Source organism: Aulonocara sp. 'chitande type north' Nkhata Bay, linkage group LG7, assembly GCF_057382095.1.
Source record: "Aulonocara sp. 'chitande type north' Nkhata Bay isolate Kocher_YH1m ecotype deep benthic linkage group LG7, A_spYH_male_GT1.1, whole genome shotgun sequence".
Taxonomy (NCBI): Eukaryota; Metazoa; Chordata; class Actinopteri; order Cichliformes; family Cichlidae; genus Aulonocara; species Aulonocara sp. 'chitande type north' Nkhata Bay.
In genome coordinates, this window is record NC_141350.1 from 1,262,801 (window position 1) to 1,284,008 (window position 21,208).

The following is a 21,208-nucleotide window of genomic DNA, read 5'->3' on the forward strand; positions in this document are numbered from 1 at the left end:
TCGTCTATCTTTGAACGCCGCTTTTTACGTCACTCGGCAGAAAACACCGTTCAAAGATGCATAAAAACGGCGTTTTATTGAAATTATGCAGAGCACTCCCCATGGTTCCCTCATCCAATTACTTTCAACTCATTTCACCCAATCAAAGAAGAGGAAGTGCAGACCACACTAATGCATCACCGATTCACCTTGCTGCTAAGTGATTGCCTATTCAATACCAGTGCTTGTCACAGTATTCACTTGTATTATAATCCCACTATGCATTTTGATGTGTTTAAAGCATGATCAAGCAAACAAACGACAGAATACTTTTTCTGAAACCTTAACTGTGTTACCTGTTATGGCAGCTCTGCTCATTTCTGAGCTTCTTTCTTATTTTCCTCTTTACTTCTCTTAACCTTTAACTTATGTCTTAGCAATCAGATTCTGCCATCATGCATTACCGCTTTGTGCTAGTTATGTTGACTCTTCTCTTCTTTTGTCTCCTCTTTTTTCACCCGTATTTGGACACTCGGCGCATGGCTCCTTTGTTTACGTTAGGGATCAGCTGTTAGTGCTGCGCCCTGCAGCTGCGCTACCGGCAGACAGACCCGACAACCCCGGTGAGGGAAGAGACGGGGGTGATGTCTCCCGAGAAGGACACCTTACACACCATCTCTCCTTCCTGTAATCACTGTAAATGTGAGATCGCTCCCTGATATGATTGAGGAGCTAATGACGCTAACCCGGTCACAGTGGCAGTATCCCGGCACTGCCCGGTACTCCCTCTGTGAGTAGGCTGCCCGGCTTCCAGCTGCGGGCAGACAAGACGAGAGACAGCGGTGAGAGGAAAGGAGGGGGACTGGCAGTGTTTGTTGTGGTATCCCTGGGCACATCGCTGTGAAAAGAACAACTCTGCAGCAGAGACATTGAGCTATTAGCCGTTAGCATCCGTGGAGGCAGCCTGTGACTCTCTGTGGTCCGCAGACTGCAAACGCAATCTCCGAGAGCTCTTCTTCTAATATCAGGGGACTTTAATCATGTCTCGCTGGACTCCACACTGCCCACCTTCACCCAGTATGTGACCTGCCCCACCGTAGGCAATAAAACATTGTACTTAATGTATGCCAATGAAAAAGTGGCATACAGTTCATCACCTCCCCCTGCCCAGGGAAGATCCGATCGTAACCGAGTGCGTCTTGTCCCTGTGTGCAGCCCTTAGTGTGCAGGGAGCCACTAATCACCATCGCAGTGCAGAGATGGTCCGCGGAGGGCATATAAATAAATAATAAAAGCAAATAAATGACAGTATGCTTTTTCTGAAACAAACGGAGACCTTAACTTTTATCAAAATACCGTCTTACTCAGTTTAAAGTAATACCACTGTATAATAACCTTCAAATTTAATAATGTTAACAGTATCTCAGGAATATTTTTGCCCTTTCAACATGCATTAAAAAAATAGAAATGCAGTTTTGAATCAGACCTGTATGTACGTTTTGTGAAAAGTGATGTAAATAAGTAATCTCAAGAACACGAAATAATAGTTTCCCATGTAAACTGGAGATGTCCTTGTCAATGTCATCAGAGTACTCTGGATGTCTTACATGAATTTGAAACATAAAACCAGAGTGGCACATGACAGCGTTGCACATAACATAACTAGTTTACCTGAATGACCTGAAGTTATAAAGAAAGAATCCACAGGGCCGGTGTCCTGCAGGTTTTAGATCTCACCCTGGCTCAACACACCTGAATCAAATGATTAGTTCATTACCAGGCCTCTGAAGACTACAAGACATGTTGAGGAGGTGATTTAGCCATTTGAATCAGCTGTGTTGGATCACGGACACATCTAAAACCTGCAGGGACAACGGCCCTTGAGGCCTGGAGTTGCCCACCCCGACTCTAGTTGAATGATGTTTTAAAAATGTGTTTTCCTTTATTTTTAATCACAGTGAGGTTATGAAGTAATGTATGAACCTGACGTATGATAATATTTATCTCTACAGAGGAAACATCCATCGAAGATTGAGCAGTGCAATATCACTGTGGCATCAACATCTCATCAGCGAAAGACCACAGCCACACCAAACAAGCTCTCAGCAAATACGCAAGCCAAGTTACCAGACCTGATGTTGAGAGCTGCAAACAAACATGTTCCACAAGTAACTGTTGACAGCTTGTCATCAATTTCATATGTGAGGGTCTACAGCCATTTGCAGTGGTAGAACAGCCATCTTTCAAAGAATTGGTTACCACATTACAACCTCAAGTCATCTCCAGACCCACTGTCCGTGCCAGAATCTGTGAAGCTGCTGATCACATGAAGATGACTTTGGTTGCAGCATTCGATAAAGTCAAATTTGTTGCTACCACTACTGATTGTTGGTCAGCTCATCAGAAAAGTTACCTTGGAGTCACATGCCATTGGATAGAGGAAGAGTCTGCAGCATCAGCATGCAAAAGATTGAGAGGGTCTCACACATTTGACTTGCTTGCTGGTGCGCTTGATGGTATCCATTGCCAATACAAGATTAGAGGCAAAGTTGTAAGAACCACAACTGATAATGGATCCAACTCTGTCAAGGCCTTCCACGTGTTTGGGGCACAAAATGATGCAGATGAAGCTGAAGATGAAGCAGACCCAGAAACTCTTGACCTGACTGACCATATTGACTACCATGAGGCAAGTGCAATTCTTGATGAAGACTCTGGTTTGGAGTATCAACTCCCGCCTCATCAGCGATGTGCATGTCACCTGCTAAACCTTGTGGCAACATCTGACGCTGCCCTAACAGAGAGCATGAATGAAACCTACAAGAGGCTCTCCCGTGCAACCTTTGCAAAATGCCAGGCCATTTGGAACAAAACTGGCCGATCTCATTTGGCTAATGAAGTGGTAGAGGACAAGTGTGAGCTACAGATCATTCGTCCCAATGCAACACGGTGGAATTCAACCTACCTTGCCATTGACAGGATAATGCGCATCATTGATGAGAAGGAGGAAGATGCCATCAGGAGCATTTGTGAGTTCAAGGTGAAAATGTGAGTAAAATTGGACACCTACCAATATGGTTGCAAATTTTGTGAATTTTCCTTAATGGATGGTTAAAAACGTGAGCAGACTCTTAATATTAAATCAGAAGATCCCTATTATAGTCATGGTGGGTTTTGTTGTTGTGTCTTACAGGTTGAGTCCTGCAGAAGTTGCATTCCTTAGGGAGTACTGTACCACCATGAAGCCACTGGTGAAAGCTGCAAACATCCTTCAGTCTGAGTCCACTTCCTTTATGGGATGGCTCCTGCCAGTAATCCAACAACTACTGTCCAAACTTAGCAGGCTGGAGACATCAAGCACGACATGCGTGCCACTCATCAGAGCCCTGCAAAATGGCCTTCAAAAGCGTTTTGGAGCGATGATGGAGGATCCAGAGTTGGCTGCAGCTGCAGTCCTCTTACCCAAGTTCAAGACTTCCTGGACTGACAGAGCAGATGTAACAGAGGCTGGTAAGGATTCATGTGATCCCATTTTTGTGTATTTTTACATTTGAACACATGCTTAAGTGAGTATTTCACCTAATACATTGTAAGTTATTGATGGTCTGTCCTGAATACTAAACAATCCTTTTTGAGAATTTGCCGATTTTAAATTTGTGTTCAGGAATAATCACTGAAATTTAAATAACAAAATTGTGTTATCTACTTGCAATTACAGCCTTGACATGCATCAAACAACATCTTGAAACGACAGAGCATGAGAGTGAGGATCAGCAAAGAGTCATCTGATGAAGATGAATTCTTCTCCAGACCAAAGTGCAGCTGAGCTTGATGGTTATCTTGCTTGTGCCACAGACACCATGGAGCTGCTGCACTCCTCAGCCATCAAAAACCTCTCTCTTAAACTGAACACAGCTCTGCCTGCTTCTGCTGCGTGTGAACGACTTTTTAGCTGTGCTGGTCTACTCTTCACAGCCAAACGAAGTCGGATTGCCTCTGTTAATTTAGAAAACCAGCTCTTGCTGAAACTGAACAAAAGGTTCAGAAAGTAAAGTGTGACAGAAACGCTAAGACTTTAAGACACTCCTGCCTGTTGTTCAGTGTATGGGGAAAAGTTTAAATGGTTCTACACATGTTCAGAAACATTTTTGTCATTGTTTTAACAAACAAAATTCCTCCTTTTATATCTACATTTATTTACAAAACAAGTTACCTTTCTATACCTTGTTCATCTGAGAAATGTGCTTTGAACATAAATATTTATACTGGTGAATCGAGTCGAATGCCTGCTGTTGACGACAGAATAAAACATCAGTCTGTTAAAAAGTTATTAATACTTACAGTAGTTTTTGAGAAGAGTACTTTGTACTTTTACTCAAGTATTTTTTTAACACCAGTACTTTTACTTGTAATTGAGTACAACTTAACCAGTGTAACAGTACTTGTACTTGAGTGAGTACTCTTTCCACCTCTGATTGCTAGTGATACTCAGGTCTATCTTATAAAGTCCTTTTTTTATTTAGACCTGGTTTAATTCTGGTATAGATTCAGTTGAATATTTGTATATAATCCCTGCAGCTGTCAGACTCTATAGCAGGGGTCACCAGCCTTTCTTAAAACTGAGAGCTAGATAAAACTGTGAACAGTTCATCTTTAGTTATATGATAATATATCTTGATATGCTGTCTTATCACAGGTTAATTTTTCAAAACAGGCCTGGGTCGTGTAGCAGCCAACAACTCCTCCAGAGAGGCCGTCCTGGTGAGGGAGAGGTTCAGGGCCCACTTCTCGGTGGAGGGGGCAGCGTCTTGGCAGCCAAAAGAAGCCCGTTTGAAGTCCCAGCAACTTCCCCACAACGGCTCTGAGCCACCCACAAACCTCTGAAGAGCGTTCCTGCCTGTTTTTAAATATTCTTAATAAATGGAGGTTGACTCCAAAATAAACTAACCTCTCTTTATTCTTTTAAATAATTGGTCTTCACTATGTTCCTATATAGCAGTATATTTTTTCATTAGTATAACATGAGATAAATTCTACATGTTTCAAGCTGTGTGCCAATATTTGCTGTGTAGTTGAACTGAGACATTAGTCATTAAAATTTTTTATTTGAAATAATATTAAAATTCTCAAACAGAAACACATTAAACATAAATATATCAAATATAAGTATTTACAGAGAGACAGGAATAAAAAGGACCCAGCTTAAAGTGTTAGAGCTTCAGGGAGAAGGAGGAGAAAACTACGAACATTGTTTCTGCCCTGCAGAGCTGCTGCCTCATCAGAAAACTACTGATCGCTCGGGTCCAATGTTTCCAAATTTAACACAGCTTAGCTGTTTTCAAAAACTAATTTCTAAATTTGAAATTTCACTAATACTCGTATCTGAGGCGGCATGCTCTCCAGAGCAGGAACAAGGCTGAGGAGGAAATGCTCCGTTGGAGACTGGTGTGGCCTCTTCAGGGACACCAGGATGGCCAAGTGATCACAAGGGGCGAGTAAAAAGTTATCAGTGCTGCGGTACATCTGATGCTACAATTACATAGCTGTGGGTGCAGCACATATTGAATGAAGAATGAAGGGCTTTGGCTGGACCTGCCCCTTTGACCTAGGTCAGAGCCACGTCACCAGGCTCCTGATTGGTTGTCGCGGCGCGACTTCACGCTGGAGTTCAGATTTTTCCAACTCGAGCGGTTGACACGATATGCGCGAATGCACAAAATGCAACACACAAACTGACGTGTGTATTTTTATTCGCGCGTTAAACGCGTCAGTTGCGCTACTAGGACACGCGACCACCACGTTTTCGTGGGAACCCCAGTCGCGCTTCATTACGCTTCTCCATTGACTTTACATGTAAACCTGACACTCTGGTCGCGTCTATCGCGTTCGGTGTGAACGCACCGTTAGCTCTTTGGAGACTGACAGACGTCACTGACCTTGTTTCTTTGCTGTTTCACTCAAATCATATTTTTTTAAAAGCATTTTGTAGTTCATTCGGTTTTCTTTGGCTATTATTAGAATTTTATTGACATTTAAGTGTGACAAATCTACCAAAACCTAAGTTTTGTTTCCATTTATTTATTGATTGATTTATTAAGAATGTTTATAATTCTGTGGTATAGAAACATTGGAGAAGTTGAAGCTATAATGTTGTCCACCAACAGGGGGTGGTAGGGGACTGGATGAAGTGCTGAGGCCAGAGTATCATATATCACAAATTTAGAAGCCCAACAGTGGGTCTCTATGAAGCCAAAGTTCAGAGGTCAAAACTTTTCTGTTGTGATTCATTGGACTATTGATATGATTGCTGATATAGTAGACCATTTGTGTCGGTGCAACAGTTTAACTAGAATACATTTGCAGTGAGCATCTTTTGCAAATATATTAAAATGCTATTAAGTTTAAATTTGTGGTGTTAGGTCAGCTGGTGTTTCTAAATTGTTACCTGTTACTTTGACCAGGGCTGGACTGGGACAAAAAATGGGCCCGGGCATTTTGACTAGAGACCAGGTATTATAGGAAAAGCCATAAAGCCTTTGAATGAAAACGGACGCTGTTGTGACAGTGATGTACACTGTCTTGTTGGTATATGTATGATTTATATACATTGTATGTCAGATAAAAACTTTGGTTGCAAGATTCAGATGATTATTTAATAAAAGTGAAACGTTTTAAATGAGAATAAGAAAGAAAAGTATGTCTTTGTGCCCCCTTTTCCTGTTAATGCCCTACCTGCCCCCCTGGCAAAAACTTTGCTAGATCCGCCCCTGCACAGTTACCAGCTGTCAGCTACATAGAAAAGGATCCTGGTGTTATTTGTCTCTCAGAAACAGTTCATAACTTCAACTCATTCAGAAAGAGCCGGTTCTCTAAAAAGAGCCGGAAATCCCATCACTAGCGCCTATGGCCAGTCCAGCTATCCGGTCGTTAAGTGATGAATCCTACTTCCGGGCCTAAAGTAGTCTGCGTTTAATATGGCTTTTGTGTTGTTAACATGTTTAATGTTTTGTATTTTCTTCTATTTGATCTCAAAAAGCTCCTAAAACAGTCAGTGATCACTGTTGACCTCCCTCGGCTTTTATTACCGCTAATCATTTATTTAAACTCAGTTTTTAAAACCTTAGGATGTAACTACAGCCCAGCCCATGCAGCAGTATATGAATGACTAACCTCGTATTGTGGATGGATTATCTCAGTTGTTCTCCTTTTTTTTTTTTTTTTTTTGCCTGTCCCGTTTGGCTCTTTTGCATCAGAATTGTTGTCTAAAGGCAAAGAAAGATGCCCAACGGATTTACTTTACCAAACTGACCATCCCAGCCTTGCCGTAATGGTCCATTTGATTCACCTTTTATTGTTTATTTTATTTTCACTTACTGAATACGGGACAGACTTGACTGGGGGAAAGAAGGGGAGAAAGAAAGAGGGAAAGAGAAACAGCTGAGAAGAGGGACGGGGGAGAAGGGCAAAAGACAAAAACCAACAGAATGGGCAGAGAAAAAAAAAATGCATATATCAATCACCTGGATCACCTGCTGAGAAAGAAAAAAGAAAACAAGCAGAAGAGAACAAGAGTAATAGAATAAACAACATCACAATGATATATGGGAACATGACAGTAAATACTAAATATTAAACATTATTGTGCAGCACATAAGATCAACAGAACACAGTGTGCTTTGAGGTAGGAGCCAAAAAGGGTGTAGTTTGTGGGTGTGATCACCCGTGTGTACACCTGTGAGCATGGACGTGCTTGTTTTTTGTTTTTTTAAAAGGTTCCTTCATGTAATGATCTGCTAGAGGGTGTGGGGGGGCCACAGCCCCGTCCTCCAGGGCATGAAGCAGGTATGGAGGAGATCAAAACTCCAGACATCCAGAGGCCCCCAGAACACAAGAGACCAAGGAAGACCAACAGAGGGGCAGCTGCGCCACTGTCCCGGAAAGAGCTGAGGAGAGTCCCAGATGAGGGCTCACTCAGCAGCCGCGGAGCAGAAGCCAGGGGGGTTGCAGTGACGCGCCCGTGAGCTCCGCCGGCAGCCAGCCGCGCCTGAGTGACCGAGCCCCAGGCCGAGAGGCCGGGGGCACCCCACCTCCGAAGTGGCCCGAGCAAGCCCCAGGCTCCAGGCCCCGATAAGCGGCCGCCAAGGAGTGAGCCGGTGTGTACCCGGACGCCCATCCCCGGACACAAAGAACCACCAACGCACCGATGTCTGAGGGGGTCTGCCACTGGCAGGGGAAGTGGTGGTAGGGGGAGATAGGCCTCCAAACCTTGGAGGGCCTAAGATGTCCCCAGAGAGGTGGCGTCTGATACCCAACCTGACATATAGACACAGACATACAGGCACACACAGATACAAACATCCATTCCCACCCTCATGCTCTCATATGCACTTACTCCACACTCAACCAACGTGGAGACAGACATAAAGAGACGTTGTACACACGATCACACTCCCCAAGCGTACTCTACAAACCGGGTCTAGGTACCCTTGCCCCTGGAGGGGGGAACTGCACCCAGACCCAGGTGGTGTTACCCTTTTCCCTGCGGTGGGGGGAGGCAGACCGCCCCGACTCCGCAGCAGCAGGGAGGCCCCACACTCCAGACCGCAGTCGGACGGCCAACTCCTCCTCCTAGCCCCCCCGCTCCAGCAGGTCGCAGAGAATGGGGGTGGGAGAAGACTCCAAACCTCCCTCCACCCGCTCATTGTAATGTTGATGCATGTGTGTTCTAAGGTGCATTTAAAACCCAGGAGGGCATGGAGCTACCTGCCAGAGAGCAGCAGGTAAGCGCATGGTCCCTCCTGCTAGCCCTCAATGTCTACGTGTATTTAACCTTGAGAGGTGGGCAACGACACCAGGGGTGGGGTGTACACCCTGATGGTACTTTGGATTCCGTGTATCGTGCCCACCCCCAAGATCCTATATGTATGTGTAATGAGAGTGTGAGTAATGTGAATGTCTAAGTTGTGGGATAAAATTGAGGCAGAGGCAGCCAGAAGGGGACAGGGGGGGGGGGGGGTTGTTCTCCTGGCTGAAGTTTGGTCCTTTTACAGCATCCTGCCATGCGATTACATTTGTTTCTGACCACAACAAGTTAACTTTTATCGAGTGGAAAAAAGTTAGCTTGTTTATATTATGCTAACATAGCTGTGTCGCTAGCGGTCATGTAGCACATCATTATATAGCAGCTAGCCAAACTTCAGTAACCCTACAAACGTCACTGCTGTTTAGTTTTCTGTCTTCATTTATGTTGGAAGTGATAGCAGAGCTGTATGGTTTTTTTTATTTTTATTTAATTGACATTTTGGAATCACTATACAATACCATCAACTTCAGCAATTTTTCAGTACATATATATATTTTTTTCCCTATATTTAAACAACTAAAATAAGAATGAAAGAAGAAGAAGAGAAAGAAAAGAAAAGAAAAAGAAGCAAAACAGGAAACAATAAATAAATAAAAAATACATAAGGAAAAAGGAAAGAAAAATAAATAAATAAATGTAGGGAGTGTGTTTTTGTTTCCATTAATGTAACTAATATTTCGTCTAGTCTTCTAGTAGTTAACAAAGTCAAAATCTAAAGCAAAAGCAAAAACTGGCCTGCGTTTTTTAATGTAGTCTATCCATTTCTTCCATCGTGATACAAACAGGTCCCTCTTGTAGTTCACATCTGCTGTCATTTTCTCCATTCTGTAAATGCCCATTGTGATGTTCATCCACATGTTCATAGTTGGGCTCTCTGAAGAAAGCCATTTTTTTGTGATGGCTTTTTTGCCTGCTGCCAGTAAAATATTAAACAAGTATTTATTGTTCTTTGTCCATCCTTCTGGCATAAGTCCAAAAACATAGTTTTACTTTCCAAAGGTAAATATCTTCCAAATGTCTCTTGTATTGCTGCATGTATTCCCTTCCAACAAGTTTTAATAACATGACAGTCCCAGAAAATATGATAGTGATTTGCATTTGTATTTCCACAATTTCTCCAGCAAGCGGGAGGCTTACCTTCATAGTGAGATTTTTGGTGAGGTGTAATAAAATATCTTATCCGGCTTTTCCACCCAAATTCCCTCCAGCTCTGTGAGCTGCTACATTTCCATTGATATGCCCATATTGTTGTCCATTCTTCCTCCTTTATTCCTCCCTCCATTTCCCAATTTGCTTTGCTATATAAGGTTGAGTGTAATTTCATATTTGTTAATCCTTTATAGAGGTCACCTATAATACCTCTATTTTTATTTGAACTGCCCTTTTAAATACGTCTAGCAGCTGTTTACTTAATCCAGCCTTAGCTTTTAGCTTTTTATTGACAAAATGCCTCATCTGTAGATATCTATAAAAATCCTGTGTTTCTAATGAATATTTATCTTTCATTTTATCAAAACTAATTAGTCTAATTAGAGCTATACGTTTTAATTTGTTTCCAAAACCCCGCAGTCAGGACATGCTATATTGTATTTAGATAGAAGCTAGCGAGCTAACTCCCTGCTAACTTCTAACTCCGTTAAATGTCATAAATTCCGTTTTCATGGATGCCTGGATGTTAAACTCAGTTGTTACACCTGGTAGAGCAGAACGCTGATCATTTTATTAAAGATGAAAGACTTTAGGCAGTTTTTCAACTCTCAGTAATGCCACAGTGATCGTTTGATATATGGACCTGCAGCGGAGTTTAGGCCCAGACACGGCTAGTGACGTCAGACTTAACGACCGGATGACTCTGACTCTGTTTCACGTGCCCACCCCCCCCCCCCCCCCCCGAACTGGATGGTTGGACGGGATTGGAACAAGTTGAAGCTATACTGTTGTCCACCACCAGAGGGTAATGTTTGACCGGATTAAAATGACGAGGCCAAAGTGCCACATCACAAGTTTTGAAGAATTCAACAGCACGTCTTTATAGTTAAAAATTCCAGGTGCAGGTGTGGTTCTCAACTGGCTCGTTGGTCTAGGGGTATGATTCTCGCTTTGGGTGCGAGAGGTCCCGGGTTCAAATCCCGGACGAGCCCTTACTTTTTCTTCTTTCTTTTTCTTTTTTACAAAGACAGACTGTTGATAATCACTTTATGAAAACACACAACAACAGCAATCATTACTTTTCTCATGCAGTTGGACTTGACTTTTGTGACTGTGAAGAGAGTTATTTAACATATTTAATTATTCTCTAACCACACAGAACTTATCAGTACTTCTAAATTAGAAATTTAGAAAATAGAAATTTAGAAGTAAGTGGTTAAAAAATATGTATATTGCTTACAAATTTTGAGTGGAAAATTTGATGAGGAGTTAAGTTATTAAGTTTTTCTTCAATTTTTAAAGTTCAAAAACCAAGTGGCAAAGTTATTATAGATGTTTTTTCATGGTTGTGTTTTGTTTTACGTGTGTTAGTGTAATTCATTTATGATATTATGTATGTAAAAAGTGCAGATGTAACAAGCTTAAGTTTCCGCCTACACCTTTTCAATGAAAAATCTGAGATTGTCCCACTGAATTGAATCCTTAGTTGTCAGAATGTATTTATTTATTTACTAAAACGCCTGTTGTTGTTGTTGTTGTTGTTGTTGGTGGTGGTGGGATTTTATTTTATTTTTTAAACTACTAATAAAATAAACGTAGAGACACCGTGGGCCGATCATGTGGTAGTCCTTAGGAGCACAGAATTCTGATCTGATCCCCATTTGGACAGGTGATGAGATAGTTTTGACTGACAGGCTGGTAGAAGAGGTTAGGCAGAAGTCTCTGTGGACCATGATGTTCACAGACAACATTGTTATCTGTAGTGATAGTCTGGAGGGGTAGAGGTGTGCCGTGGAATCAAAGTCAGTAGAAACGAAACAGAACACACACGTGTGTGAGGCAGGTAGAGTGTGTTAAGATGAGCGTCAGGGGTGATTGGTAACAGTAGTGAAATAGACCGTTTGCAAGATGGTAGTGAGACTTGTTGTGATATGTGGCAGTAGAAATATGAAAAAAGACAGGCGGATGAGTTGGAGGTGGCAGAATTGAGATAGTAAGATTATGAGTGGGAGTGACAAGACAAGATTAAAAATGAGTATATTAGAGGTCCAATACATCCACAGTCCCGCCTCTGCACAAGGATCTTGAAGATGGAGCTCCCAAACTGAAGGAATAGAGGAAGATAGCAAAGCAGGTTCGTGGATATATTGAAGAAGGACATGAAGTGGGTTGAGGTGACACAATATTAGGAAGAGGTTAAGATGAAGGAAGGTGATCTGTTGAAAGAAGAGGAAGAAATGCATTTTTCTTCCATGTATAGCAACATTAGCCCACTGCAACTCTGAGTTGTGTAATTTATTTTGAAAACAGCAGACCGGATGTTGGCAGCTAGTCGACTTCCTGTGGCCGTGTTATCATTTTATCCAGGTAGCTCATTTGCGACTGGATTCTTTGGAACAAAAATCGAAGTTTTGCTGCTAACGCGTGGGCCTGGTACGTTTGTCACAAATGAGTGATGTCTTTTGTTGTTGGGCCGTCAGTAGTTTGGACTTGTTTCCTGCGAGTTCCAAGACATCGACGTTAATGTCAGCTAGTTGTGCTAGCTTTCCATGCGTTTAAGTCCAATATTTCTTTCAGCAGAAAGCACCATGCCGTACTTGGTGTTTATGCAGGGCTTACGACGTGTGAAGGTGTCGGGTGTGGTGTCTTATGGTTGGTTAAATGCCATTCTTCTGGAGCAAACGACGGGGAGATTAGCCAGATGAAAAGCTTTAGCTTGCGACTCCTTGTTGCTAGGCAACGGAAGTCGCCTGTGGCTGGCTGAGCTAAAGCCTGTAATTACATTAGTGTGGCAAAGTTACTCATCACCTTTTGCTTATTTTTAGGCAACCTTCTCGTCTTGTGTGTGAGATATTTGATTCTCAGTAAGTTCTCATCTCTATATTAAGACCAGAGTAAGCATCATGCTGGTCCCCATATTCACTCTGAAGCTGAACCACAAGATTAACCCTCGCATGGTGACTATTGGGCAGTTTGATGGGGTTCATCCATGCCTTACTGCCGCCACGCAGGCTGGAAAGGTGAGGGAAATAAATGTTTGCAAAATCCTCACAGTTATGTGATAAATATCATCCATGCTGTAGGAAAATTACTATCATGTTTTTGTGACCCGATGAGAGTGAAAACAGCCAAGTATTTGCCCTCTTCGTGATTTCTTTTTTGATCGTACTTGTCACAGTTACCTGGTTCACGCTAATAGCTAATTTTAATGTTAGACAATTAGAACCTCAGTAAATACAAAATGCAGTTTTCAAATGATGATTTCATTTACCCAAACTTATCTGGCTCTGTGTGGAAAAGAACTGCTGACTCTCTGGAGCATTTGGCAGTTCCCTACTCTCTTGTTGTCTTTCTCATTAAAAGGTTTTCATTCACAACCCCCACACCCGTGGCCAGAGACCTGTGGCTCACCGACTGAGCCAGAGTGCCCAAGACTCTGACATTTCTCTGCTCAACATCAATCAGGCAGTCACCTGTTTGGCTGCAGGAAGACTGGGACCAAATACTACTGGGGACACACTGTTGGTGGGATCCCAGACAAACCTGTTGGCTTATGATGTCCATGACAATGCTGACATATTTTACAGAGAGGTGAGTAAAGTCAGGAAAAATATTGGAACTGGGTCTCCAAAAGTTGATTCTGTTCATCTGGACGCAGCGTTTTGTGGGAGAAACGTTTCGTCACTCATCCAGGCGACTTCTTCAGTCTCAGCTGACTGCAGGTGTCAATCTCATAAACAGGACATTTGCATAATGACTGAAACCAGCCCACTGAAGGAACAATGGGCTGGGAGGTCAGTTCCTTAATCTTAATTATGCAAATTCTCATGACCATTGATCAACAACCACTGATCAATAACCACTGATCAATGGCCATGAGTACCATTCACAGAGAGTTGGGGAATGGCTGCAATCACAGCATTGTAAGATGGTGACAGATGTACCCTTAGGCCCCCTCCTCGAATCAGGAGGTTTCAGTCATTATGCAAATGTCCTGTTTATAAGATTGGGGAGACCTGCAGTCAGCTGAGACTGAAGACGTCACCTGGATGAGTGACGAAACGTTTCTCCCACAAAACGCTGCGTCCAGATGAACAGAATCAACTTTTGGAGATTTACTTTCCTGGATGATTGAGAATGCATCAAGACATTGGAACTGGGTGTTGTGACTTGTGTTATTCTATATTTAAATCAGGATTCAAACAATTCTTAATTAGTTCTGTTGATTTCAGCTTTTTTATATGTAATTTGGTTTAAAAAGTGACAGAATTACTGATTAATCCAGCTGACGCCACAACCTGACTGACTCAGCTAATTATACAGTTGTGACAAGTAAAAATCTCTGCTTCATAGTAGAGGTGGGAATCACCAAACATGCCACGATACGATATTATCACAATACTTAACGCACGATACGATATTATTGCAATTTTTTAAAAAATTTTGCGATATTCAGATTCTGTACATGAAGGTAAACTTCATCAATATTAATTTTATCTAATATCAAAGTCTCGCACTCAGTCTTTCTCTCGTTTCAGTTTTATTGTTGACAAACTTAAACGGTTTGTATTACAGTCTAGTCCAACTTAACTGAATGCAACCATCTGGTACAATTACAGCTATTCTGCACTATGCAATTTATGAAAACTATGCAGCCCCTTCAGCAACTGAAGAATTTGAAAGTAAATTAAAACAAAATATAATTTTGCATTAAATAAAAAAGTTTTACACTTAATTAAAATAAAACATGTCTTAAATTAAAATAAGTAAACTGTCATGTTTATTGCTGCCAAAAAAAAGTTAAACACATTTGGACAGTGAAGGAATGTCAGGATTCTTGCTCAGAAAAAGGTCAACATGCTCTGAAGTCAGAGCACAAAAACCTTTTTGTAACAAAATATCGATTTCTGCCGTCCCTGTATCGATACATTATTAGCAAACAAAATATCACCATACTACACAGTATCGATTTTTTCCCCCACCGCTACTTCATAGTAACAGTCACAAAATGAAAAGTGGCTCGATTATAAATGCTTTGCCCAAAACGATGTGAAGCTGGCTTATATTTAAACGTGCTTCTTCTCTGTGTGCAGGTGACAGATGGAGCTAATGCCATCGCGTTGGGGAAACTTGGGGACATCCCCTCTCCTCTTGCTATCATTGGAGGGAACTGTGCCTTGCAAGGCTTTGACTATCAGGGCAATGACCACTTTTGGACGGTAAGAAAATCTGGTTTTCTTGGTCTAAAATCATGAATGTTTACATATTTTTCACATATTTATAAAAAAAATTGTGCTCCACTTGATCTTAAACTACATCTTCTTAGGTCACTGGAGATAATGTCAGGTCTCTGGTGCTCTGTGACTTCACTGGAGATGGAAAAAACGAGGTAAGTCTTGACTGCCCAGTAGTCGGGGAGCTTTCCACTTAACACACTACAATTTCAGTAACAGAGCATCTTACAGTTCTGTTATAAATATAGGTATGAAATTAATTCATACAAATATGACTGGAGGGTCTTTAACTTACAATACAAACTGCCCTGAGGTGACTGTTGTTGTCATTTGGTGCCATATAAATAAAGCTGGCTGTTGTTGCTGTTGTACTCACAGCTCCTGGTGGGGTCTGAGGATTTTGACATCAGAGTGTTCAAAGAGGATGAACTTGTGTCAGAGATGACTGAGAATGAGGTAAAATGAGGGTGCAATGCGTAGCTTGGTAACTGCTAGCTTGATCATGTTGTGTTACATGTTTTTAATGTGCTTTGTGCACAAGAAGCAATAATAAAACACTTTGCACTTGTAGCACTAATGTGTTGTACAATTTCTTATCTGTGTGTCTTGCTCCAACAGACAGTAACATCTTTGTGCCATATGCACGGCAGCAGGTTTGGTTATGCTCTGGCTAATGGCACTGTCGGTGTGTATGACCGCGCTGCCCGCTACTGGAGAATCAAGGTACCGTAATCATCTTCATACGTTCTTCATTTCTTTGGCGTCTCTCCTTCTTTTCATTTTGTTTTTGTACTTTTTATGTTTCCTAAAAGTTCAAAACTTTGAGATTATTCTGCAATAAACATTTAATTAATCCAAATGTTCTTGTTTTTTTCAATTCATTTATAACCAGATAATGTCAAACTGTATCTGTTCTGTGAATGTGGTTTAGATGAGATAGATCTTTATTGTCACTGTTACAAGAACAATGGACGGCAGTTTGGCATCTCTCCATTAGCAATATGTAGATTTGTTACATTAAAGTTACTTTAGAATAAAAGATGCACAGATATATACAGTTGGTGGTGCACATTGAGTAAGAGGTAGGAATGTCGGTTGCATTATACTATAATAAGTCTGCTTTATAAATACAGGTAGGAATGTTATTTATAACTACAGTGAAAATGTAAATAAATGTTAGCAGCACAGTTGACCTTGAGTCAGGGTGGAGGTGGGGCATGTTTGACAGCGTGCGGGTAAAACCCTTTATTGAGTCTGTTTGTCTTTGACCTGATCGACCTGTAGCCTTTACTGGGGGGTCCAGAGTGCCATGATGATACTGACTCTCCGCTCAAGTCTGCCAGTATAAATGTCTCTGACGGGGATTAGTGTAGTAGTAACAAATACTACTTGTAACATGACTAATAGTCATTTGTAGGACGTCCATGAACGATGGAACCCTCTCAGTGTTACCTTTCACAGCATGAAGATTTAGGGACAGTAGTGCATTGCTCACCTGCAGTTTGAACCTGATGAGTAAAGACAGTTTTGGCTGGGATTAAATGTAAATAATTCAGTTCTCTACTGTGTAATGTGCTCTTTTCTCCTCACTTAGTCCAAGAATCATGCAATGAGCATCTTTGCATTTGACTTGAATGCCGATGGGGTTGTGGAGCTCATCACTGGTTGGTCCAATGGAAAGGTGAGTACACAACTGTTATCCACAAACTACTTCTTACTGTTTTAACATGGGATTTTTTCAAAATGATTTTGTGGGACAACAACTGGCAAGGATTCGGTGTGCTTTTTATGTCAGATTGACGCTCGCAGCGACCGCACTGGTGAGGTCATTTTCAAAGACAACTTCTCTTCTTCTGTGGCTGGAGTAGTGGAGGGAGACTACAGGCTGGATGGACAGAAACAACTCATCTGCACCTCTACAGAAGGAGAAGGTAAGTCTGTGTGTGAGAACTGGTTGAAAATGGACATTTGTACATTTCCTTGTGTGTTTTCTGTGAACACGGACAAGCCAGGTATAATTTCAAAGACTGACACTGTGAGCTCATAAGAGGATGTTGCTATACTTGTCAATGTGTTTGTAGTTCGTGGTTATCTGCCAGCCAGTAAAGACCTAAAAGGGAATCTCATGGACACGAGTGCCGAGCAGGACCTTGTTCGAGAGCTCAGCCAGCGCAGACAGAATCTGCTGCTGGAGCTTCGCAACTACGAGGAGAATGCCAAGGTGATTTATTCAGTCACAATAAACTGACGGGGATTTAAGAGGCATGCATCTGGTGATGTTTGTGGGTTCTACATTTCAGCAGGCACACAGTGGCTTTACATTTATGGTACCAATAATCTAAAAAGCTCTTCTTAAACGTTAACGAAAGATCTTTATAAAAACCCTAGAACTGGAGCACACTGCTTTGCAGACAGGCGCCACTACAGTTTAACATGCACCTTTGAGGCAGCTGTTTGTAATTGTGTTAAAGAGTTTTTGTTATTGATTTATCCATGTTAATAAAAAGTCTGATCTGTGGAAGCAACGTTTCTGATCGAATGTAGTCACAACTGTGTGTTCTGAAAGAATTTCTGGGCTCAGCCTGTGTGAGGAGTCATAAACTCTGCTCTTATTTCAGGGTGTGTCAGAGACACACAGTGGGATGGGAGTCATACCAGCCAACACTCAGCTCCAGACAGCACTGTCAGTGAAAGCTGCTACAGAGACCCAGAAGGCTCATGTGGAGCTCAGCATTTCAACACCAAATGGTAGAGTTGGTTAGCGCGTCTCACCGTTTATTGAGTGTTTGCGTATAAGTTGCTGAGTCTCTCCTTGATCTTTTACAGAGACTGTTATCCGTGCAGTGCTCATCTTTGCAGAAGGCATATTTGAGGGTGAGAGTCACGTTGTCCACCCCAGTGCTCAAAGCCTGTCTGGTTGTGTCAGAGTCCCCATTGTGCCCCCAAAGGATATACCAGTGGATCTGCACATCAAAGCCTTTGTTGGAGGGAGAACTAGGTAAGCTCTGCGAGTAATGAGTCTTTTTCTAATGCAGTTAACAACGCCGCTCTCATTCTCACGTCATCCTGTTCTTTTCGTCCTCGTTAGCACTCAGTTCCACGTGTTTGAAATCACTCGTCAGCTGCCTCGTTTCTCCATGTACGACCTCGCTGTCGACTCGTCGGCTGCACAGCCCACAGGGAGGGTCGCCTTCAGCATCAACGATCGACAGCAGAGGGTAGGCTGTCGCACGATCATCTGCATTTATAAAATCTAATTCTGCTCCGTATGTTAATACATGTTTAATGTTGCACTTTTTTTATCCTGTTTTGAGCCAGCTGCAGTGAAATGTCCTTCCTTGTACACTTGCTGTATATTGAATGATTATAAATGTGTCTCCTGTTTAATCCTCGGCTCTGTGTCATTGTGTTCTTGTGTAGGTGGTGATGTGGCTGAATCAGAATTTCCTGCTTCCAGAGGGAGAGGAGAGTCCCGATGTTACCTTCAGTTCACTAAGAGGTGGGGGGCTGTTGTCCTTCAGCATGGCCAGCAGTGGACAGGTACACATCAACACTGCTGTGTGAAAAATATACAATACAATAAAATATCCACAGCACTCATTTGTTTCTTATATGAACTTAGAGACTTGCTCTGTCATTAGTTTATATGTATTTTAAGAACAATAATAATTTGTAATGTGTCCAATCAGATCACCATAAGAACTGATGATATTGACCTAGCAGGAGATCTGATCCAATCATTAGCCTCCTTCCTGGCAATTGAGGACCTGTCAGCAGAAGCGGACTTCCCCACATATTTTGAGGAGCTACACACTACGCTCACTGAGGTTTGGCTCAGGTTTCATCTGCTCTCTGTCAAACGTTCAGGACAGCCTGGGTCAGTAGCAATAAAAGTCCAAATTCTTGAGATTAGAAGGTGTGGACCAAAACTTTAGTCCCTGTAGTCTATCTCCTAAACTACAGGCCAAAAATAGGTCAGCTGAATTTAAGGTGACCTGTACGTTTAAATGTGTTTCCTAGGTGGACGAGTTCCATTCTGTCCACCAGAAACTAACTGCAGCTATGGCTGACCACTCCAACTACATTAGAAACATGCTGGTGCAAGCAGAGGACGCGCGCCTAATGGGTGACATGTGAGTTATCTCAGTATTTTACTTCGTAATACTTGCAGCCATATTGCTACATTATTGTTGAATTATCTGGACTTGTATGTGCAGCACAGTGGCGCGGTGGTTAGCACTGTTGCTGCACAGCAAGAAGGTCCTGAGTTCAATTCCACCGTCTCCACCACCTGTGTAGAGTTCGCATGTTCTCCTGGTGTTTGCGTGGGTTCTCTCCGGGTACTCCGGCTTACTTAATTGAATGTGAGTGTGAATTGTTGTCTGTCTCTGTATGTTAGCCTGATGACAGCTGGGATAGGCTCCAGCAACCCTTAAAAGGATAAGCGGAAGCGAATGGATGTATGTGCCCTGAAAGGCGTGTGTTTCATTCACTGCAGCCATGGTAGAAATAAAATCCTGGGTTCTCTCTCTTTGTTGTGAGCAGTTTGATTTATTTATTCGTGTTTTTATTCCCCTACAGGTAAACATATCTAATAGTTTTGGTGATCTAGCTTCAGGAATTTACTAATGATACGAGTCCTTTATTAAGGTGATAGTTGTTATTCTCTCACTGATGCGTTCAAAAAGCGCGGCAAACAGAAATCCATAAATGGATCAGAGGACTGACGGCACTGACCGAGAGGATGGCGGTAGTCAAGCGCTGCACCGAGGCAGCGTTACATTTCCAGGGACGTGCACGTCAGATAACGGCATAGGTTATGGCGTAGGGTTGCACAGGGGTTTGCAGTCTTGACATACCTACAGCATAGATTTAACGCAGAAGAATAAAACCTGTTACAGTATCATTTCATTCATGTCAGTTCTTCTATCATGAAACTGCAAAAACTTCCTTCTTTTCCTCACATCTTTGTTCGTTTCCACCGTAGGACAACTATGAAGAAGCGCTACAGAGAGCTGTATGATCTAAACCGGGATCTAATCAATGAGTACAAGATCCGCTCAAACAACCACAATGCTCTTCTGGCTTGTCTCAAGTCTGTCAACCAAGCCATACAGCGAGCCGGCAGGCTTCGAGGTAAGTCTGACAAGCACTACTTCTTAACATAGCAGCACTGTTTGTTAACTACCTCCAATTGAACCAGGGGAGAAGATGATATATTAAGCGTATCTGCCTCTGTGTATGCTTCTCTGCAGTGGGTAAGCCCAAGAACCAAGTGATCTCTGCCTGTCGAGACGCCATCAAAAGCAATAACGTCAACGCGCTTTTCAGGATCATGAGGGCTGGCACCGCATCCTCCTGAGAGTGGAAGGATGAGGGACGCGGGAGCGGACTAGAGAAGTTTACAGTCAGCACGTGTAATAACTGTAATGAGGCCAGCGAGTACGTTTGGAGCAAGAACAGCAGGAGATAGGCAGAGACACTGAAGCGGCCTTAATCCACGACTCAGTTTTAAGCAACATTTGGCACCAGCTTCTTGAAATTGGAATTCAGCCAACACAAATATAATGGTGACCTCAGACTTTGTGCAAAATTGTCGGGCTGATTGGAAGGGCTTCAGCTAGTGCGCTGGAGTTTACCTAAATCACTAACCTGCGTGAGCAGCCATTTACTCACTTTAGTCAGAAGTTAAGACAAACAGAAGGACTCGAGTATGACGCCAATTTCATGCATTTGTGGTGACCTGTCCCAGACAGTCTGAGAAAACGAGTGTGCCGGTTTCATTCAGCTGACCGTAAAGTCACCGGTGGCATGGACCTTCACGCTCGGCCTCGGCTCTCAGCTGCTGCGTGTTCGTGTGGCATTTGTAGCCAAAGAAAACTGTCTAACTTGTTTACTTTTTGTAGACTGTATTCAGAAAGTGCACATGTAACTTTGTGTTTGTGGAAAAATAGTTATTAAATTACATTTTAAACATTCATAA

The 21,208-nt window shown here is 42.3% G+C and overlaps 1 protein-coding gene and 1 non-coding gene across 4 annotated transcripts; both read left to right on the forward strand.

The window, feature by feature from the left end:
- The first annotated feature begins 10,911 nt into the window (after window positions 1-10,911).
- Window positions 10,912-10,983, forward strand: trnap-ugg (transfer RNA proline (anticodon UGG)). The gene has a single exon. It is a non-coding gene; the product is annotated as a tRNA-Pro (tRNA).
- Window positions 10,984-12,106: 1,123 nt separating this feature from the next.
- Window positions 12,107-21,208, forward strand: bbs2 (Bardet-Biedl syndrome 2). Of its 3 annotated transcripts, none has more exons than XM_086297879.1 (18): window positions 12,107-12,125; window positions 12,880-13,011; window positions 13,355-13,582; window positions 15,085-15,210; window positions 15,318-15,380; window positions 15,604-15,681; window positions 15,844-15,948; window positions 16,820-16,906; window positions 17,021-17,156; window positions 17,307-17,446; window positions 17,844-17,973; window positions 18,052-18,223; window positions 18,314-18,443; window positions 18,646-18,765; window positions 18,915-19,052; window positions 19,246-19,358; window positions 20,213-20,361; window positions 20,481-21,208. In XM_086297879.1, the coding sequence occupies exons 2-18, from the start codon at window positions 12,895-12,897 to the stop codon at window positions 20,585-20,587; spliced, it is 2,139 nt and encodes a 712-aa protein (XP_086154005.1). In that variant the 5' UTR covers window positions 12,107-12,125; window positions 12,880-12,894; the 3' UTR covers window positions 20,588-21,208. The 3 variants fall into 3 exon arrangements, with proteins under 3 accessions (XP_086154005.1, XP_086154003.1, XP_086154004.1); XM_086297877.1 differs by lacking the exon at window positions 12,107-12,125 and adding an exon at window positions 12,267-12,424; XM_086297878.1 differs by lacking the exon at window positions 12,107-12,125 and adding an exon at window positions 12,309-12,424 and having other exon boundaries at window positions 12,817-13,011.

Bases quoted from the DNA above. Each gene is read 5' to 3' on its own strand.
- bbs2 (XM_086297879.1), top strand. From the start codon at position 12,895: ATGCTGGTCCCCATATTCACTCTGAAGCTGAACCACAAGATTAACCCT. The intron at 13,012-13,354 runs GTGAGGGAAATA...TCTCATTAAAAG, and splicing joins CCGCCACGCAGGCTGGAAAG to GTTTTCATTCACAACCCCCA. The intron at 15,682-15,843 runs GTAAAATGAGGG...TTGCTCCAACAG, and splicing joins CAGAGATGACTGAGAATGAG to ACAGTAACATCTTTGTGCCA.